A 14,362-nucleotide genomic window follows, 5' to 3' on the forward strand; every position below is an offset into this window, starting at 1 on the left:
GCTATGGCCTGGGATAGCAGTGGAAGATGGCCCAAGTCCTTGGAGCCTCTGCACTCACGTGGGAGACCCAGAAGAAGGTTCTGAATCCTGGCTTCAGATTGGTGCAGCTCTGGCCATTGTGGCCATCTGGGGAGTGAACCAGAGGATGGAAGACCTCTCTCTCTGCCTCTGCCTCTGCCTCTGCCTCTGCCTCTGCCTCTGCCTCTGCCTCTCTATAGCTCTGCCTTTCAAATGAATACATAAATCTTAAAAAAAAAGCTTGAAGGGAATATGAGTCTATTTTATAACTATTTCCTCAGCATGAGATGAGCACAAGCCATGCAGGAAAAATATGGAAAATTTGATCATTGACAGGCACTCAACTCTAAAGGAAAAAACACGAGCAAAGCTACATGAATTAGATGAGCTGTCTACCAGGTTCCTCTACTTTGATGGCACCAATGTCTAAGCTGGCTAAGTTCTCTGAGCACTGAATAAACAACCACCTATGACAATTTTGTTTCTGATGTAGACTGATCTTAGGGAGAGAATGTTCTGAGCAGCAAACAGAAGAATCTGGTCTGCTTGATACTTGCCTTTCTTACGGTAACAGAAACTGCCATCCTGTTTTGTTTTTTTTTTTTCCAGAAGGAAATCTCACCCCATTTGATAACATGCTAACTCAGAAGTGTTCAGTAAAGGGGGAGCTTTGCCCAAGCAAAGCTACTGCACCCCCTTCCCTTCCTTTTCCCCTCTTCTCACACGCATGCTCCAACACACACATGGCCCAAGCCCTTAACACGAAGCCAGAGAGGGGCCCATGTAGGGGGTCGGGGCGCAGAGATGTACCACTGAAAAGGGACCATTCCTCCTCCTGCTTAGCGCCACAGCCTCGGCGCAGGGAAGGCCCCAGGATGGTGGGGAGACAGCTCTGGGTCAAAGGCAAAGAGAGTCCCAGCTCTGCTGCTGGCTTCAGCCTGACACAGCATGGATGTTGTGGGCATTGAAGGAGTGAACCAGCAGATGGGGACTCTCCTCCTCCTCCTCCTCCTCCTCCTCCTTCTTCTCTCCCCCCCCCCATTTCAATTAAATAAAATAAATAAACAATATTTTAAAAGCTACCACTGAAAATAGTTATATCCTTAAATATCCGGTCTCAAGGGAAGTTAGAGCAATGAATCAAAGAAAGCTATAAGCATAAAATGTGCCTGACCTACATCCGTTTGCCAAGCCTACACTTGGCTAAGAATCTCTTTTGAAACAAAGCTGGTAAAATGCAAATTAAGAAAAAAGAAAACCCATTTCCTGAGCCTTGAAATGTGATGCTTTATAACACATCTGCACTCCATCATCATAAAATCGCCTTTCATTTCTAATTTCCTCAGTTTACCGGCAGCCGCCACCCTCCCTAAAAAGAGGACACTGCTTCTTCCCTGTCGCCTCCAGTGGGCTCAGTCATGGCCACCATCCTGGAACTCTGCCCTTCGCCAGAGGACTGAGAGTGACAACCTCCTGTGTGACAGCGCCAGGACACCAGCGTGTGGCCTGGCCGTGTCTCACCTGGCACTGTCCCCAAGTCCGAGTTGATTGGTGTAAGCGATGCCCGGTGTGGAGCACCGAAGTCCAGGCCGCACACTGGGCTGCGCTGAGCTGAGCGGAGCCCCTCAGTCCTGGCTCTGTTCAACAGGGGATCTGAAACATCTGTGCATCCTGTCACATCCCGGGTCTCCTTCTGACCACCAGGGTGACAACCACCATTTTCTATGAAGCGCACAGCATGTGGTCACGGGAATTAAATGCTCACCGGAAAGGCACAGAGGGACAGAACACCTATGCTGATCCTCTCCCAGAAGGAGGAGCTAAAGACAGAAGGGGGGGGGAGGGAGGGAGAGGAGAACGGGAGGAAAGAGGGGCCGGGAAGAGGAGCTGTGCCTGCCTCACCGTGCCAGGTTAACCTCATCTTTTTAGGATTTATTTTATTTATTTGAAAGGCAGAGTTACAGAGAAGGAGAGACAAAGAGAGATCTTCCATCCACTGGTTCACTCACCAAATGGTCGCAGCCCTGGCCAAAGCCAGGAGCTTCTTATGTGTCTCCCACGTGGTTGCAGGGGCCCAAGGACTTGGGTCGTCTTCCATTGCTTTGCCATACACGTTAGCAGGGAGCTGAACTGGAAGTAGAGCAGCCAAGATCTGAACCACCCCACAAGATGTTGGTGCTGCAGATGGCTGCTTAACCTACTAGGCCACCACGCCAGCCCCAGTTAACCTCACTTTCACCTCAAGTTAACCTCATTTTTACCCCAGAAATAAAAGTCATTTAAGAACTCAAGTTCAATATATACTAATGCTATTATTTGTTCAAGGCCAAACTGCTGGTCTTACCAGGCATGTGGAAGCACAGTTTCTCCATGCCTCAACTAAGCCTCAGTTTTAGGAACCCCTGAGACTTTGCTCTTTCCTCTATACTTTACTGTGTGGGTATCCACAAAGTTATTAGGCTCAACCTACAGAATGTCATCTGCATCTCTATCTTAATCAAGGGCTGGTTTTGTGCTGAGTATCTGTAGAGGCATTTTACAAGTGTTCAGCTCCATAACAGGCAATTTCAAAGCAACCCAAGTGTGGCCCAAGTGTGGAAGGCCACTAGCCCTGCCTCTTACTAGTAGAAGGAGCTTGAAGTTTTACCCACTTTCTCCAAGTCTCATTTCTTCTGAAATGAAAGTACAATAATACCTGCTTCACAGAATTACTGAAGGGATTAGTGGAGGGAACATTATGTAAAGGGCTGAACAGATTCTGACAAATATTAGGCACCACCCACCTCTTTCCTTCTATGATATACATGTCTTTGACATACGTGCATTACTTATCAAATTTGAATATTGTAACATTATTCTAAAAAGGATAAAATTCCTCAAAGGCCCCTAGCATTATTTGAAATCATTCTTATGGCAATGTAACTTAAATATTTATATACCTAAAAGCAGGCATAAATGCCTTTTCTTGTAGCTCTCATACAAAGTATGAAGCAAGCCAACTTCACAAATTAAAAATAAACTAAGCTACAAAGCCAAGCAAATTGAAATTAATATTAATTCCATGACATTGACCATGTCGCTTTGGTAGCCCTAAGTCATGATTTGGGCCATAGATATGGTACTGATGATAATACAGAATCTCTTGATTTAAACATTCCCTTCAGTAGGGAGAACATAATGACCCAATCTCAACCCTCTGCTTCTTTCCTAACTCAAAATTCTAAGTACAGAATGATGTATTATTGAACAAATGCAATCTTTGTGTATTAGATATGTTTTCTATTTTTTCTCATTGACCAGAAACCGAATTTTGTTGATCCATGCTGCTTTTATTATTAAATACATCATTATTTTATAGACCACTGTTACAGTCTGAACATAATTTGGCTCCCCAACTCATGAAGATGCTGAATTCCCAAGGATCTAAGTTACTGGTGCTGAGAGGGTGAGGACTTTGTCCAATTACAGGGTCTTGGAGGTGGGCCCAATTGGAAGTCCTTTGGTCATCAGAAGCAAGGCCTCAAAAGGGCACTTCTTGGGAGAGTATCGGTTATAAAAGCTGAGAATCAGGCCTAGCTGCTTTCTCTACTCCCTGGATTGACATGTGATCCTTCCTCTACATGTGTTCTGCCATACGTTGCTCTCATCAGGAGTCAAACTAATGGGGCTGCCTGATTTTTGCCTGTAAACCATAAAAATAAACCCCTTTCCTTCATAAAAATTTTGTCATGTGTATTCAATTATAAAAAAAAAAAAGCTGATGAATACAACCACCAGAAAAAAAATACTTCAAATTTAACTATGACACAATGCTAAGGTGATCTCAAGTGTAAGGTGCATCACAACTTTTTAGATATTAAATTGTGGGGGGGGAAATGTCCCTATTACAATCAGTTAATTACAGTAATTCTACTTGGTACCATGACAATATTTAACATAAGCCCAAAATTGAGGCCTCACCAGGTAACACATGAAAATACAACACATATTTATAATAAATGCATTTATCTCACTAAAATGAACACACAACATTTAAAATGCATTTCTAGGTCATTTGTGAGACACAGAAACATGTACATGTATTCCCGCAACTCCACCAACCTTCCTTTGAGAACCATTGACTTAGACTTCTAGACCACAAGAACATCACCTAGACACCAAGAAGGCTGTAAAACTTGAAGAACATGAAGGAACCACTTTGTAATTCTTCGAAGGAACAAATACCTTAACTCAGAGAAATTATTTTTCAAATGTATTTATTAAATAACATTAGTGAATGAGAAAATGATGACACCTTAAAAAAGATAAACTAAATATTATCAACACTGTGTTTTAGTGAACTAAGGGTGTTCACTTTTAGTAATTGACTGCTATGCTCCAACAATATTTTAGTATTTTGTATATATTTTCTCATTAATTCATTAATATGATATTAGTCGCAGCTTCATAATGTTTTTATCATGTTAACACATTTCCCATTTAGGTTTAAATATTTTCCACTCATTATGTGCTTTAAACATATCCATATAAATACCTCCTATTCTCCCATTCTATGCTAACCCTCATTTCCAACCTTACCTGTATTCAACATTGTTCTTTCTGAACAATTACACAAAAATTCACATAGATTGCACATAAGAAAACATAATTGAGAAAAAAGATTAAAATATTAAATTCATATATCATTATTTTACTCACAAATACCTTGCTTCACATTTTAAGATACAGTCTTTCAGAAGTGGTAATACAAATAAATATTTTATACTTTTATTTATTTTTTAAAAAATATTTATTTATTTTATTTGAAAGGCAGAATTAGAGAGAGAGAGAGGGAGAGTCAGAGAGAGAGAGATCTTCATCCACTGGTTCACTCCCCGAATGGCTGCAACGGCCAGAGTTGGGCCAGTCCAAAGCCTGGAGCTTCTTCTGGGTCTCCCACAGGGGTGCAGGTATCCAAGCACTTGGGCCATCCTTCCCTGTTTTCCCAGGCACATTAGCAGGGAGCTGGATTGGAAGTGGAGCAGCGGGGAGTCAAACTGGCACCATATGGCATACTGGCACTAAAGACAGTGGTTTTATCTGTTTTGCCACACTGCTGACCCCAATATTTTCTACTTAAAAAAATGGTATATACTTTGTATACAATCCTTTAACCAGCTTTGTCACTTAAGATTATATGCTGAATTTTTCCAAGTATATATTTGTAGATGCTCACCAATATTTCAATGTGTAGACATCTCTTAAATTGTTTAGCCAATTACTTATTTTGAGACACTTGGATTGCTTACTCTCCATCACCCTTCCAAACCTCCCGAAGATGCACAGCTCTGCACAGCCAATTATCTGCCATTTCCTAGGGGTTAACCGTCTGCAAGGGCAATTACTGGGTCAAAGGACGTGTCCATCATGAACGCTTCTGAAATGCGTACGCCAGTGGACCTTGTACCAACGTCCTAGATGGTTCCATAAAAGTCTCACTCCAACCAGCCTTGTAAAACAAATCTGATTCAAGTGCTACAAGTTGTTGTTTCTTCTACTATACGTTCCTATTATTTCAAGAGGATAACCACCCATTCACTCTCACACACCCCAGAGTTGGACAAGACACAGGAGGTCTTCCTGTCAAATGCCCCCCAGGACCCTGAAATCAAATTGGCCCTGCCCACGCGTCCCCAGAGCAGGTTCCAGCACCAGCTGTTCCAAGGGGCTCTCGCTTCTGTCCTGTCCTTCCCACGCCCACAGCCACCAGTGACATTTTATGCCTGTATCATATAGTGCCGGATGACAGGGCTAACTTGCAACTGATTTCCCCATCTCTAGTCACGTGGGGTGGGCTAGTCCCCACCCCAGCTCGGACCCATCCTGCTCACAAACCAGCCACTTCGGTTTCCTTTCATCCTGTCATTCCTCTGATCACAAAAGGCCGTGGTGTCTCTCAGGGGTGCGTGGGCAACAGCCAGACACCGCAGTTTAGCAGGCAGGGCTGTTGCATGGATGGGACTCACTCCCGACTCTGTCTCCTGTCACTCCCCTCCCCCACTCTGCACTCCAGGCAGGCCAGCCGCCTCCCTGGAGGAGGACTCCCATGGCTACAACCTTTCTTCCCACTCCTCCCTCCCCGAGTGCCCTCCTGAAGCCTCTCCTGACCCTTTCGTATCCCCCTGCTCTGCACAACTTGCCCTGGCACTGCTGTGCACGAGAGCTTCTGCCGCCTCTGAGCACTGATGGGAAGTACTGACAGGGAGCATCTGCCATGATGGGAGGCTCCCAGCTCCACTACTGTCTCCTCGCTGGCACACAGCTGGCCTTTCCAAGCAGAACACAAAGTCAAGGACGAGGACGGTGTCTGTTTTTCTGCTGCTTAAAACACACAACTTTATTGATGACACACAAGCCTTATATTAAGAAACTTAAACCAATACAAAATGTAGCTTTTTCAAGAGGTATAATTGGTTCACTGTTAAACTTTAAGTACAGGAGAGAGTAAAAATATCTCAATCTAGGTAGCAAGATCAACATCATTAAATGATTTATTTCTACAAGCCATAATATTCTTTTAGCATCCTCAAAATGGGTCCAGCCTAACTCTCCACCATCAGAAATAGCATCAATCACTGTTGATGATGTGTGATATTCATTATTCCAAAATAGCAGTTCAAAGCATCTCTTCGCCATATCAGCACAGTGAAAAACAAAGCATGTACAAAATATATGGATCCCAAGTGCAAACTAAGAAATTACCCTAGCACTGCCTGGGATGCATCCAAAATTACAGTTTGGTTAACACTTTCAGGACTTTGACTTTCACCACAAGATCACTGTGATTTGCTAAGGCTCTGATTTTCTTCACACACACTCCAGACTCTTTGAATAAGAAGAAAAGTGAATTTCTGCTGAATTCTTTCCTGGATGATGCAAGCCCTTCACTTTTTATATTGTCATTTATATTCTCGAAAAGAGTAAGGATATTAAGAAGAATCTCTCGATCCCACTCCTTATTAAAGAGGGAAATCAGTTCTGATGGAACTTTACAACTGACCAGCTCTCTTGTCATGGCTGGATTTTCAGTAAAGTTTATAATTAGTTTCATTATCTGTATCTTGGTGAAGTGATTTCCCAGGAATAACAAAGCAAAAAAGTCGGGAAAGGAATAGGAAAGTAAATGTTGGTAATGATTGGTCACAGTCATATTGGTTAGCAGTCTTAATCCAGCCATCTGCACAGCTGAGTCCAAGCGACAGACCATGGTGTCATCGCACACTTGACTGATATACGTCTTAATCTTGCCCTGATTTTCGGCATTCACACTCAGGTTATTAAGGGCATTGTAAGTCTTTTCCCTAATGATGGGGTCTTTCGTTTTTATCAGTTTTGCAATAATTGGGACACCACCCAATTCGCGGATTGCATTTTGGTTAAATGAATATGCTGCATTGTTACCCAGAGTGACCAAGGCGACTTCTTGAATAAAAGGATCATTTGTTCTCTCCAGGATGTTGAGGACCTTTTGAAGGTCAGGAGTACTCAGAATATCATCGATTTTATAGGGAAAGTTGAACTTGCCTCTACGGACAGGCCAAGTTGTAGCTGGAGCCTTGGTGCTCTTACTTCGGGTCTTTCCTTTGGATTTTCCACTTGCTCTGCTCCCAGATCTACCTCCACTCTTGGGAGGGTGGCAGCCTCCACCCCTGCCACCTGGACAGGGCAAACTCGGTGCAAGGGTCCTATTCCCAGAGATGCTACCCACCCGGGCCCCTTTGCCCAGCTTTGCACTTGCCTGTTCCTTTAGGGTGTTGAAAAGAGCCTTGGCCTTGGCTTCTAGGCCACCTCCGCTCTGGGATCCCAACTGTGCCTCCTTCTTTACAGCTGGGCCACTCTCGAGTTCAAGGCTCACCTCGGCCTCAGCCTTTGACTCACCCTGAAGTTTGGCTACAGGCTCCTCCCCAACGGCATCGCTGGCTACTATCTCAGGCTCAACCCCAGTCTCTGACGTGTCACTACACTCCTCATCGTCATCCCAGGCTTTCTCATATTCATCTTTTCCCCAGGTCAGTTTGTATACACAGTAGCAGGCACCAGCCCCGATGACCACACCCGCGGCCACGCAGCCAGCTTCCCGAGTGCGGCCCATGGTAGAGCTGGGGTGAGTCTCTTAACGCTGGCACAGAGCACGTTTGCTCTGGCCCAGAAGAATGAGCTCACGTTGGGGGACGGGGTGGGTGGGGCGCGGGGCAGAGTCCTCAGCTACCGCTGTCGGGCTCTGCTGCAGCTGCGATACAGCAGGACCTAGGAATAAAGGAAAGACTTCAGGCTTCAGGCTCCTCCTACTTTTGTGCCTTTACAAGCAGACAGAATGAACTAGTGACCTATAAACATGTGGGGATGCTGGCAGGGACCCAGGGTGTCTTTGGTATCTGGATCACTGGCTCCTTCCCTCCAATGAGAAGCTAATTGTGGAAATTCTCCCCACCTTCAGATTCTCCAACCTCATGCCCCACTGCCCCACCCCAGCATGGTACATTTAAAGCATCTGATCAGCTCCTTACCACTGCAGGTCTTCCAGATGTCCTGGGGGCAGTGATACCCTCATATGCACTAGCAAAGGTCCAAGCGGTTTCTTTCTTCTCTTTGGTGTCTCCAAGTGCACGGTTGTCCAGCAGACCTACAAACAAGAGGACTGCAAGGCAGTGCTGAGCTCAAGGAAAAGATAGACCTCACCCAGGACTGGGACACACAATCCCTTTTTCTGAATCCCTCGCCTTTGTCCCCGCGTTGCACCATGTTTCCTACCTTCTGTTATCCTCCTCTCCCCCACAGAACGTCTTCTCCTTGAAGGAGCCTCTCCTCCCACCCCCACCCCCTCCGAATGTGACGCCACACCTGTTTCCTTGCAACAAACTGGATGGTGGTGGAGCAGAGCAGTATCTAGAAACCGCACAGGCATGAAATACATTAAAGTCTCAAACTTCGACACCCCCACATTCCGAAAGGTACCAAGACAGCTTCCTCCCCGCCAGCAATTACACCAACTTCACTGCTCGCAAGCAATTTCCTTTCTTTCTCATCCTGGCGCCCGGCTCCACCAAACCTAAACACTCACAAACTCTGGGACTGAGTGCTGGGCTGACAGACCAAGGCCCCTGGCACTATAGCTATACAACTGGAGTAACATCCTGCCCCCCACAGCCCAAGACGTCCTTGACAATCGCCCCCTCCCAACCATTTCCTTCCTGGTCTTGTGCCTGCACAGCGCTTTCCTTTGCAAGCTGCGAGACAGGGTAGAGAGGAGAGGAGGGAGATGCGGCCCATCCTCCACCCCAGGGGTCCCCAAACTGTGCCACCACCCTGACTCGGACCTACTTGGTTCTGCACAACGTTGGTCTCCTTCCGTCTCCGGGGGTTGCTTTGGCCTTCAGGCGCAAGAATGCGGACACAGGGGACGCCGCGGCGACGAGCGGTTCAGCTGGACCGAACAGCCCTTCGGAGAATCCCGGTACCAGCTTTTCCTAATGGAAAACCCGGTTGTCAAACAGATTTCGCCGTTTTGTCTCTCACTCTACCCCGACTTGCCTAGACTCCTCAGACACAAGTCCTTCTGCTACACGGCGTCTACCCGCGCCGACCCGCTTCCCTAGTTCCAGAGATCGGCCATTTTCCCAGAAAAAAAAAAAAAACAAAACACCCCTTTGGAACCACTGGAAAGAGGAGGGGCGGGGCGAGGGAGCAGGGAAAGCCAGAGGAGCGAAAGATCAAATGATCTCTTCAGTCGCCCTGCCTGAGGAACTGCTCCCCCTGTGACAACGGTTCTTCCTGTAGGGAAGAACCTTTTTCGTGCAGCCGGGACGTTGCTAGCGAGTCAGTAATGAGAACTCTAGGTAAGGTAAGGCCCACAGCCATCCCGACCCTCCGGAAACCGCGGGGCACTGACCTGCGAGACTCGAAGTAGATTATTCCTTTGCCCTGAACGGCACAGCCCCCGACTGAAAGACAAGGGGGAATGCCAGTCAGACGGTCGCACGGCCCCGAGATGAGCGCAGGGGAACCAGCACGTAGGACACGCATCCCGCTGCTGGCCCTTCCCGATTCAATGCCCTTAATGCCAAAGGTTCCCCCCTCCTAGTATGGGTTTCCTGCTGGCATCCAGTCCCCGAAGCACGCCGCAACTTTTATTCTAGGAAGGGCCGGGGAGAGTGCAAAGGTGTGGAGGAAGCAACAGCACATCGTGTCCCGCTTCGGTCTCCACCCTCGGTGGCCGCACCGCTGGGATCCCGGGCGGCGCCCCATCCACACACAGACCTGCTGGGATCCAGGCAGCGACCTCCTCTTCCTTCCCCTTGCCACAAATCCGGCCGCCCTCCAGGCGATGGGGAGACAGCAACGGGAGCAAACGAAGACCAGGACCAGAAGGCGGCGGCACTCGTCGGCTCCGGCTCACGTGAGGGCCACGTCACCCATGAGATCAGGACCCCAGTTACCACTCCCACCAGCAGTGCGGCAGGAGCCCTCCCCATTCTTTCCCTGCCACACCAGGTCCTGCCACTCATTTCCCCCAGAAGTCACTTCTTGAGGTTGCAATCTGCCTTTCTTTGCATGATAGGAACAGACTGCATCTGCTCCCACCTCCTTCAGTCTTTCCTTCCTCTTAGAGGAATTACTTTTTTTTTTTTTTTGCTTCTCTACTCCCAGTCCAACTGCCTCTCTTCACTTCTCTAGCCCCTCACTCCCAGCCCTCAACGGCCAACATTTCCCCCTGAACTCCCATCCCAATGGGAGGGTTGATCTCAGAAAAAGAGACAAGCAGTGAGGATGTCTGACTTCCTTAAACTTTTCTGTTCACTTTTTGAAAAAAATCAGCAATGTATTACTTAAATAATGGGAAAATAAAACTGGTGCTATTCTCATTTGACTGGGAAGAATTCAGGAGGGAGGGGAAACCCAAAAGGTCTCATTCATTTCATTATATTTATTTGTGAAAACAAGGACACTATTTCTACTGGGTTAATAGCCAAGCAGCAGCTTTCAAACATATGAACTTCTTTTAAAAAAATTGAAAACTGGAATTTTTTACAGGGTCTATGAATTAGTTCACAAAGAGATGGTCAATTGTCTAATCTTTGCCTTTTTTCACAAGTGATCCATTACCTTTTCTACTTTGGACCAACTTGTAATTTGATAAAATAAAAACAACAGAATCCTGTCTTGTTCATTCAAAGAAAAACATGTATGAGAGCACTTTTACAAATTCATGGAAATTGAACGAAAAGATGTTAATTTGGGTGCACAAAACTGAAATCCATGCACAGGCTTTTCATAAAATGTGAACTTTTTGAAGACGCCTGGTATTTAATGTCCCAAAGGCGTGGGTGACTACTTGCTCTGTGAATTGCATGTGATTTGATAGCTTCTCTGAACACTTGTCCTGGGTTAGATTCCATTTTACTAAGGCTCACACAGCTGAGGAAGGGAGGGATGCAAAGATGTTCTGATCCCTAATGAGACGTGCAGAAAGGGCTGCCCTTCCACCCCTCCCACTTCCCACAGCCTCCCATCCCCTGGAGTCAAGCACCTACCCATTATGCCCTCCAGAAACATGCACAGATGTGTGACCAACATGATAAATGCCGCCTTTACTCAGGCGGCCAACCTAAGGAAATACTCTCGGCTCCTTTCCTCCCTCCTTCAGTCCCACTAAGCTAACCCAGCAGTGCCTGGGTGCACGTTGCTCTGAACAATGTCTGCTGCTACCACTTGGCTGACCTGTACAGCCTGCTGGGCTTCTAACTCCTGGTTCTTTAATTCCAGGGCCCCCAGGAAGACTGAGCTTGTGGCCATATCACTGTCTGCCACTCCATATTCACTTTGTTGCCCCTCAGTCAAACAGCCAATCCCTATTGGCCACACTGTTTAACCTAGAGTGGGCATTCTCACTTGGCCAACTCTGTGGATCGCCTAAGACTGCATCAAACTTGTGTGCAAATACATGTTAGTTTTAGTGGGAGAGGAATCATAGCTCGCATCAGATTCTCATGGGCATTTATGTCTTTAAAAAACAACTAAGAACTACTTTCTTTTTTAAAAATTTATTTTATTTATTTGAAAGAGAGAGAGAGAGAGAGAGAATCTTCCATTCTGTTGGTTCACTCCCCAAATGATCGCAACAGCCAGAGCTGAGCTGATCCGAAGCCAGGAGCTTCCTCCAGGTCTTCCCATGCAGGCTCAGGGACCCAAGGACTTGGGCCATCTTCTACTGCTTTCTCAGACCATAGCAGAGAGCTGGATCGGAAGAGGAGCAGCCAGGACTCAAACGGGCACACATATGGGATGCCAGCCAGCACTGCAGGCTGGGGCTTTAACCCGCCATGCCACAGCGCCAGCTCCCTTCCATAGAATCAGTCTCTCTCTCTCTCTCCCTCTCTCTCTCTCTCTCTCCACATTCTTTTGAGGAAACCAGTGCAAACAATGTGAAAAATGTATACAATAGCATGTGAAAGTGCACTGCAATGGCTGTTCTACCACCAACCACTTTTAACAATTTCCAGTTTTCCTCGTGCAAGTGTAACGAGTATACACATGCAAACTTGTCGAGTTACTTGTTGAACAACACTATATAAGGGGACAGGAACTTCTTGATGTATCTGCATACAGAAAAAAAAATCGACATTCAGTGATGTATTTGTAATAAATCTGTACTTTAACCTGAGAACTGACATCTTATTTGAAAGGCAGTGTGTTTGTGTGCCCATGTGTGTGTGTGTATGTGTGTGTATGACAGAGAGAGAGAGAGAGATCTTCCATCCACCGGTTCATTCCCCGAATGCCCTCAACAGCCAGGGCTAGCCAAAGCCATGAGCTCAGAACTCCATCCGGTTCTCCTATGTGGGTGACAGCGACCCAAGCACATTAACAGGAAGCTGGATCTGAAGCATTGAGTAGTTGGCATGTGAACCAGGTATGTGGGCATTCCAAGTGGTGGCTTAACCCACTGTGCCATAATACCCACTCCCATAAGAACATTCTTTAAGGAAATGAGTCCTTTGATTGTCATAAGAATTATAAAATTTTTCCCACTTCATAATTTTCTTTAGACTTCTATTATGTAGTTTCTTTCATTTTTATGGCACAACATCTATCAATATTGTTCTCTACTTTTTTGGCTTATAGTTTCTTCTAATTTTACTGTTTTGTTTCATATCTAAATTTTTGGTTCACATGAAATTATTTTTTCACCAATGGTCATAAATTTTTTCAAAACATTAAAGAGAAGGGAATAAACACTCCCAAATTCATTCTACAAGGCTAGATACCAAAGCCAGATAAAAGACACAACAAGAAAGGAAAACAACTGATCAATATTACTTACAAATACAGACACAGAAATCCTCAAAAAATGCTTGCACATGTAAAAAGGATTATACACGACGGCCAAGGACCCCAGGAATATAAGGTTGGTTTAACATCTGAAAATTAATATAACATATTTGTAAAAATAAATATCAGATAATACAGTATCATCTTCATAGATACAGATCTGACAAAGCATCATGATAAAGATGCTTTATAAACAAAGAAGGAAAGTGAATTTCCTCAACTTGATAAAGGCGATCTATGGAAAACCCACAGCTAACACTAAACTTCACAGTGAAAGATAAAACAAGGATGTATGGCCTCACTACTTTCATTCACTAGTTTACTAGACTTTCTATCCAGGACAACTGGGGAAGAAATACTCATAAAACGCATCCTGATTGGAAAGGGGGAAAAAATCAAATGATCTTTATTTGCAGATAATGTAATCTTATATGTAGAAAATTCTAAAGAATCCAGAAAAAGCAATTAGAGCAAATAAACAACTTGAGCAAAGTTACAGGATGCTAGGATTAATGTATAACAATTATAGGGGGTGGTGCTGTGGCACAGTAAGTTAAGGCTCTGCCTGCAGTGCCTGCATCCCATATGGACACCGGTTTGAGTCCCGGCTGTTCCACTTCCCATCTAGCTCTCTGCTATGGTCTGGGAAAGCAGTAGAAGATGGCCCAGGCACTTGGGTCTCAGCACCTGTGTGGGAGACCCGAAGAAGCTCCCAGCTCCTGGCTTCAGATTGGCGCAGCTCCAGCCGTTGCAGCCATTTGAGGAGTAAACCAGCAGATGGAAGACCTCTCTCTCTCTGTCTCTCCCTCTCACTGTCTGCAACTCTACCTCTCAAATACATAAATAAAATATTTTTAAAAATCAACTATAATTCTATAGACTAGCAATGAGCAATCAAAATATAGAATTAGGGAAAAAATTCCATTTAAAACAGCATCATATGTATATATGATGGGCAGTTAATCTCCAAAATATA

The 14,362-nt window shown here is 45.4% G+C and overlaps 2 protein-coding genes across 15 annotated transcripts in view; both read right to left on the reverse strand.

Annotated features, from left to right (window-relative positions):
- Positions 1-6,367: 6,367 nt before the first annotated feature.
- Positions 6,368-10,630, reverse strand: ARMCX1 (armadillo repeat containing X-linked 1). Of its 2 annotated transcripts, none has more exons than XM_002720363.6 (5): positions 10,315-10,630; positions 9,947-9,998; positions 9,379-9,524; positions 8,565-8,680; positions 6,368-8,304 (listed from the first exon to the last, which is right to left on the reverse strand). In XM_002720363.6, exon 5 carries the CDS (start codon positions 8,147-8,149, stop codon positions 6,788-6,790), a length of 1,362 nt encoding a protein of 453 aa, XP_002720409.1. In that variant the 5' UTR covers positions 8,150-8,304; positions 8,565-8,680; positions 9,379-9,524; positions 9,947-9,998; positions 10,315-10,630; the 3' UTR covers positions 6,368-6,787. The 2 variants fall into 2 exon arrangements, with proteins under 2 accessions (XP_002720409.1, XP_017205141.1); XM_017349652.4 differs by having other exon boundaries at positions 8,565-8,695; positions 10,315-10,479.
- A 1,452-nt stretch (positions 10,631-12,082) lies between these two features.
- Positions 12,083-14,362, reverse strand: part of ARMCX4 (armadillo repeat containing X-linked 4) — a 28,589-nt gene continuing 26,309 nt past the window's right edge. For 9 of the 13 annotated variants that reach the window (XR_011385515.2, XR_011385522.2, XR_011385509.2 and 6 more), the window contains 2 exons: positions 13,379-13,475; positions 12,083-12,653 (listed from right to left, as the gene is read on the reverse strand). The gene's annotated coding sequence lies outside the window, so the exon portion shown is untranslated. The remainder of the gene's footprint in view (positions 12,654-13,378; positions 13,476-14,362) is intronic. The other 4 variants (XR_011385517.2, XR_011385511.2, XR_011385507.2 and 1 more) reach the window with 1 other exon arrangement.

The sequence above is a fragment of the Oryctolagus cuniculus genome, chromosome X, assembly GCF_051225735.1.
Source record: "Oryctolagus cuniculus isolate XC-2025 breed Fujian yellow rabbit chromosome X, ASM5122573v1, whole genome shotgun sequence".
NCBI classification, from domain to species: Eukaryota; Metazoa; Chordata; class Mammalia; order Lagomorpha; family Leporidae; genus Oryctolagus; species Oryctolagus cuniculus.

Bases quoted from the DNA above. Each gene is read 5' to 3' on its own strand.
- ARMCX1 (XM_002720363.6), bottom strand. From the start codon at position 8,149: ATGGGCCGCACTCGGGAAGCTGGCTGCGTGGCCGCGGGTGTGGTCATC.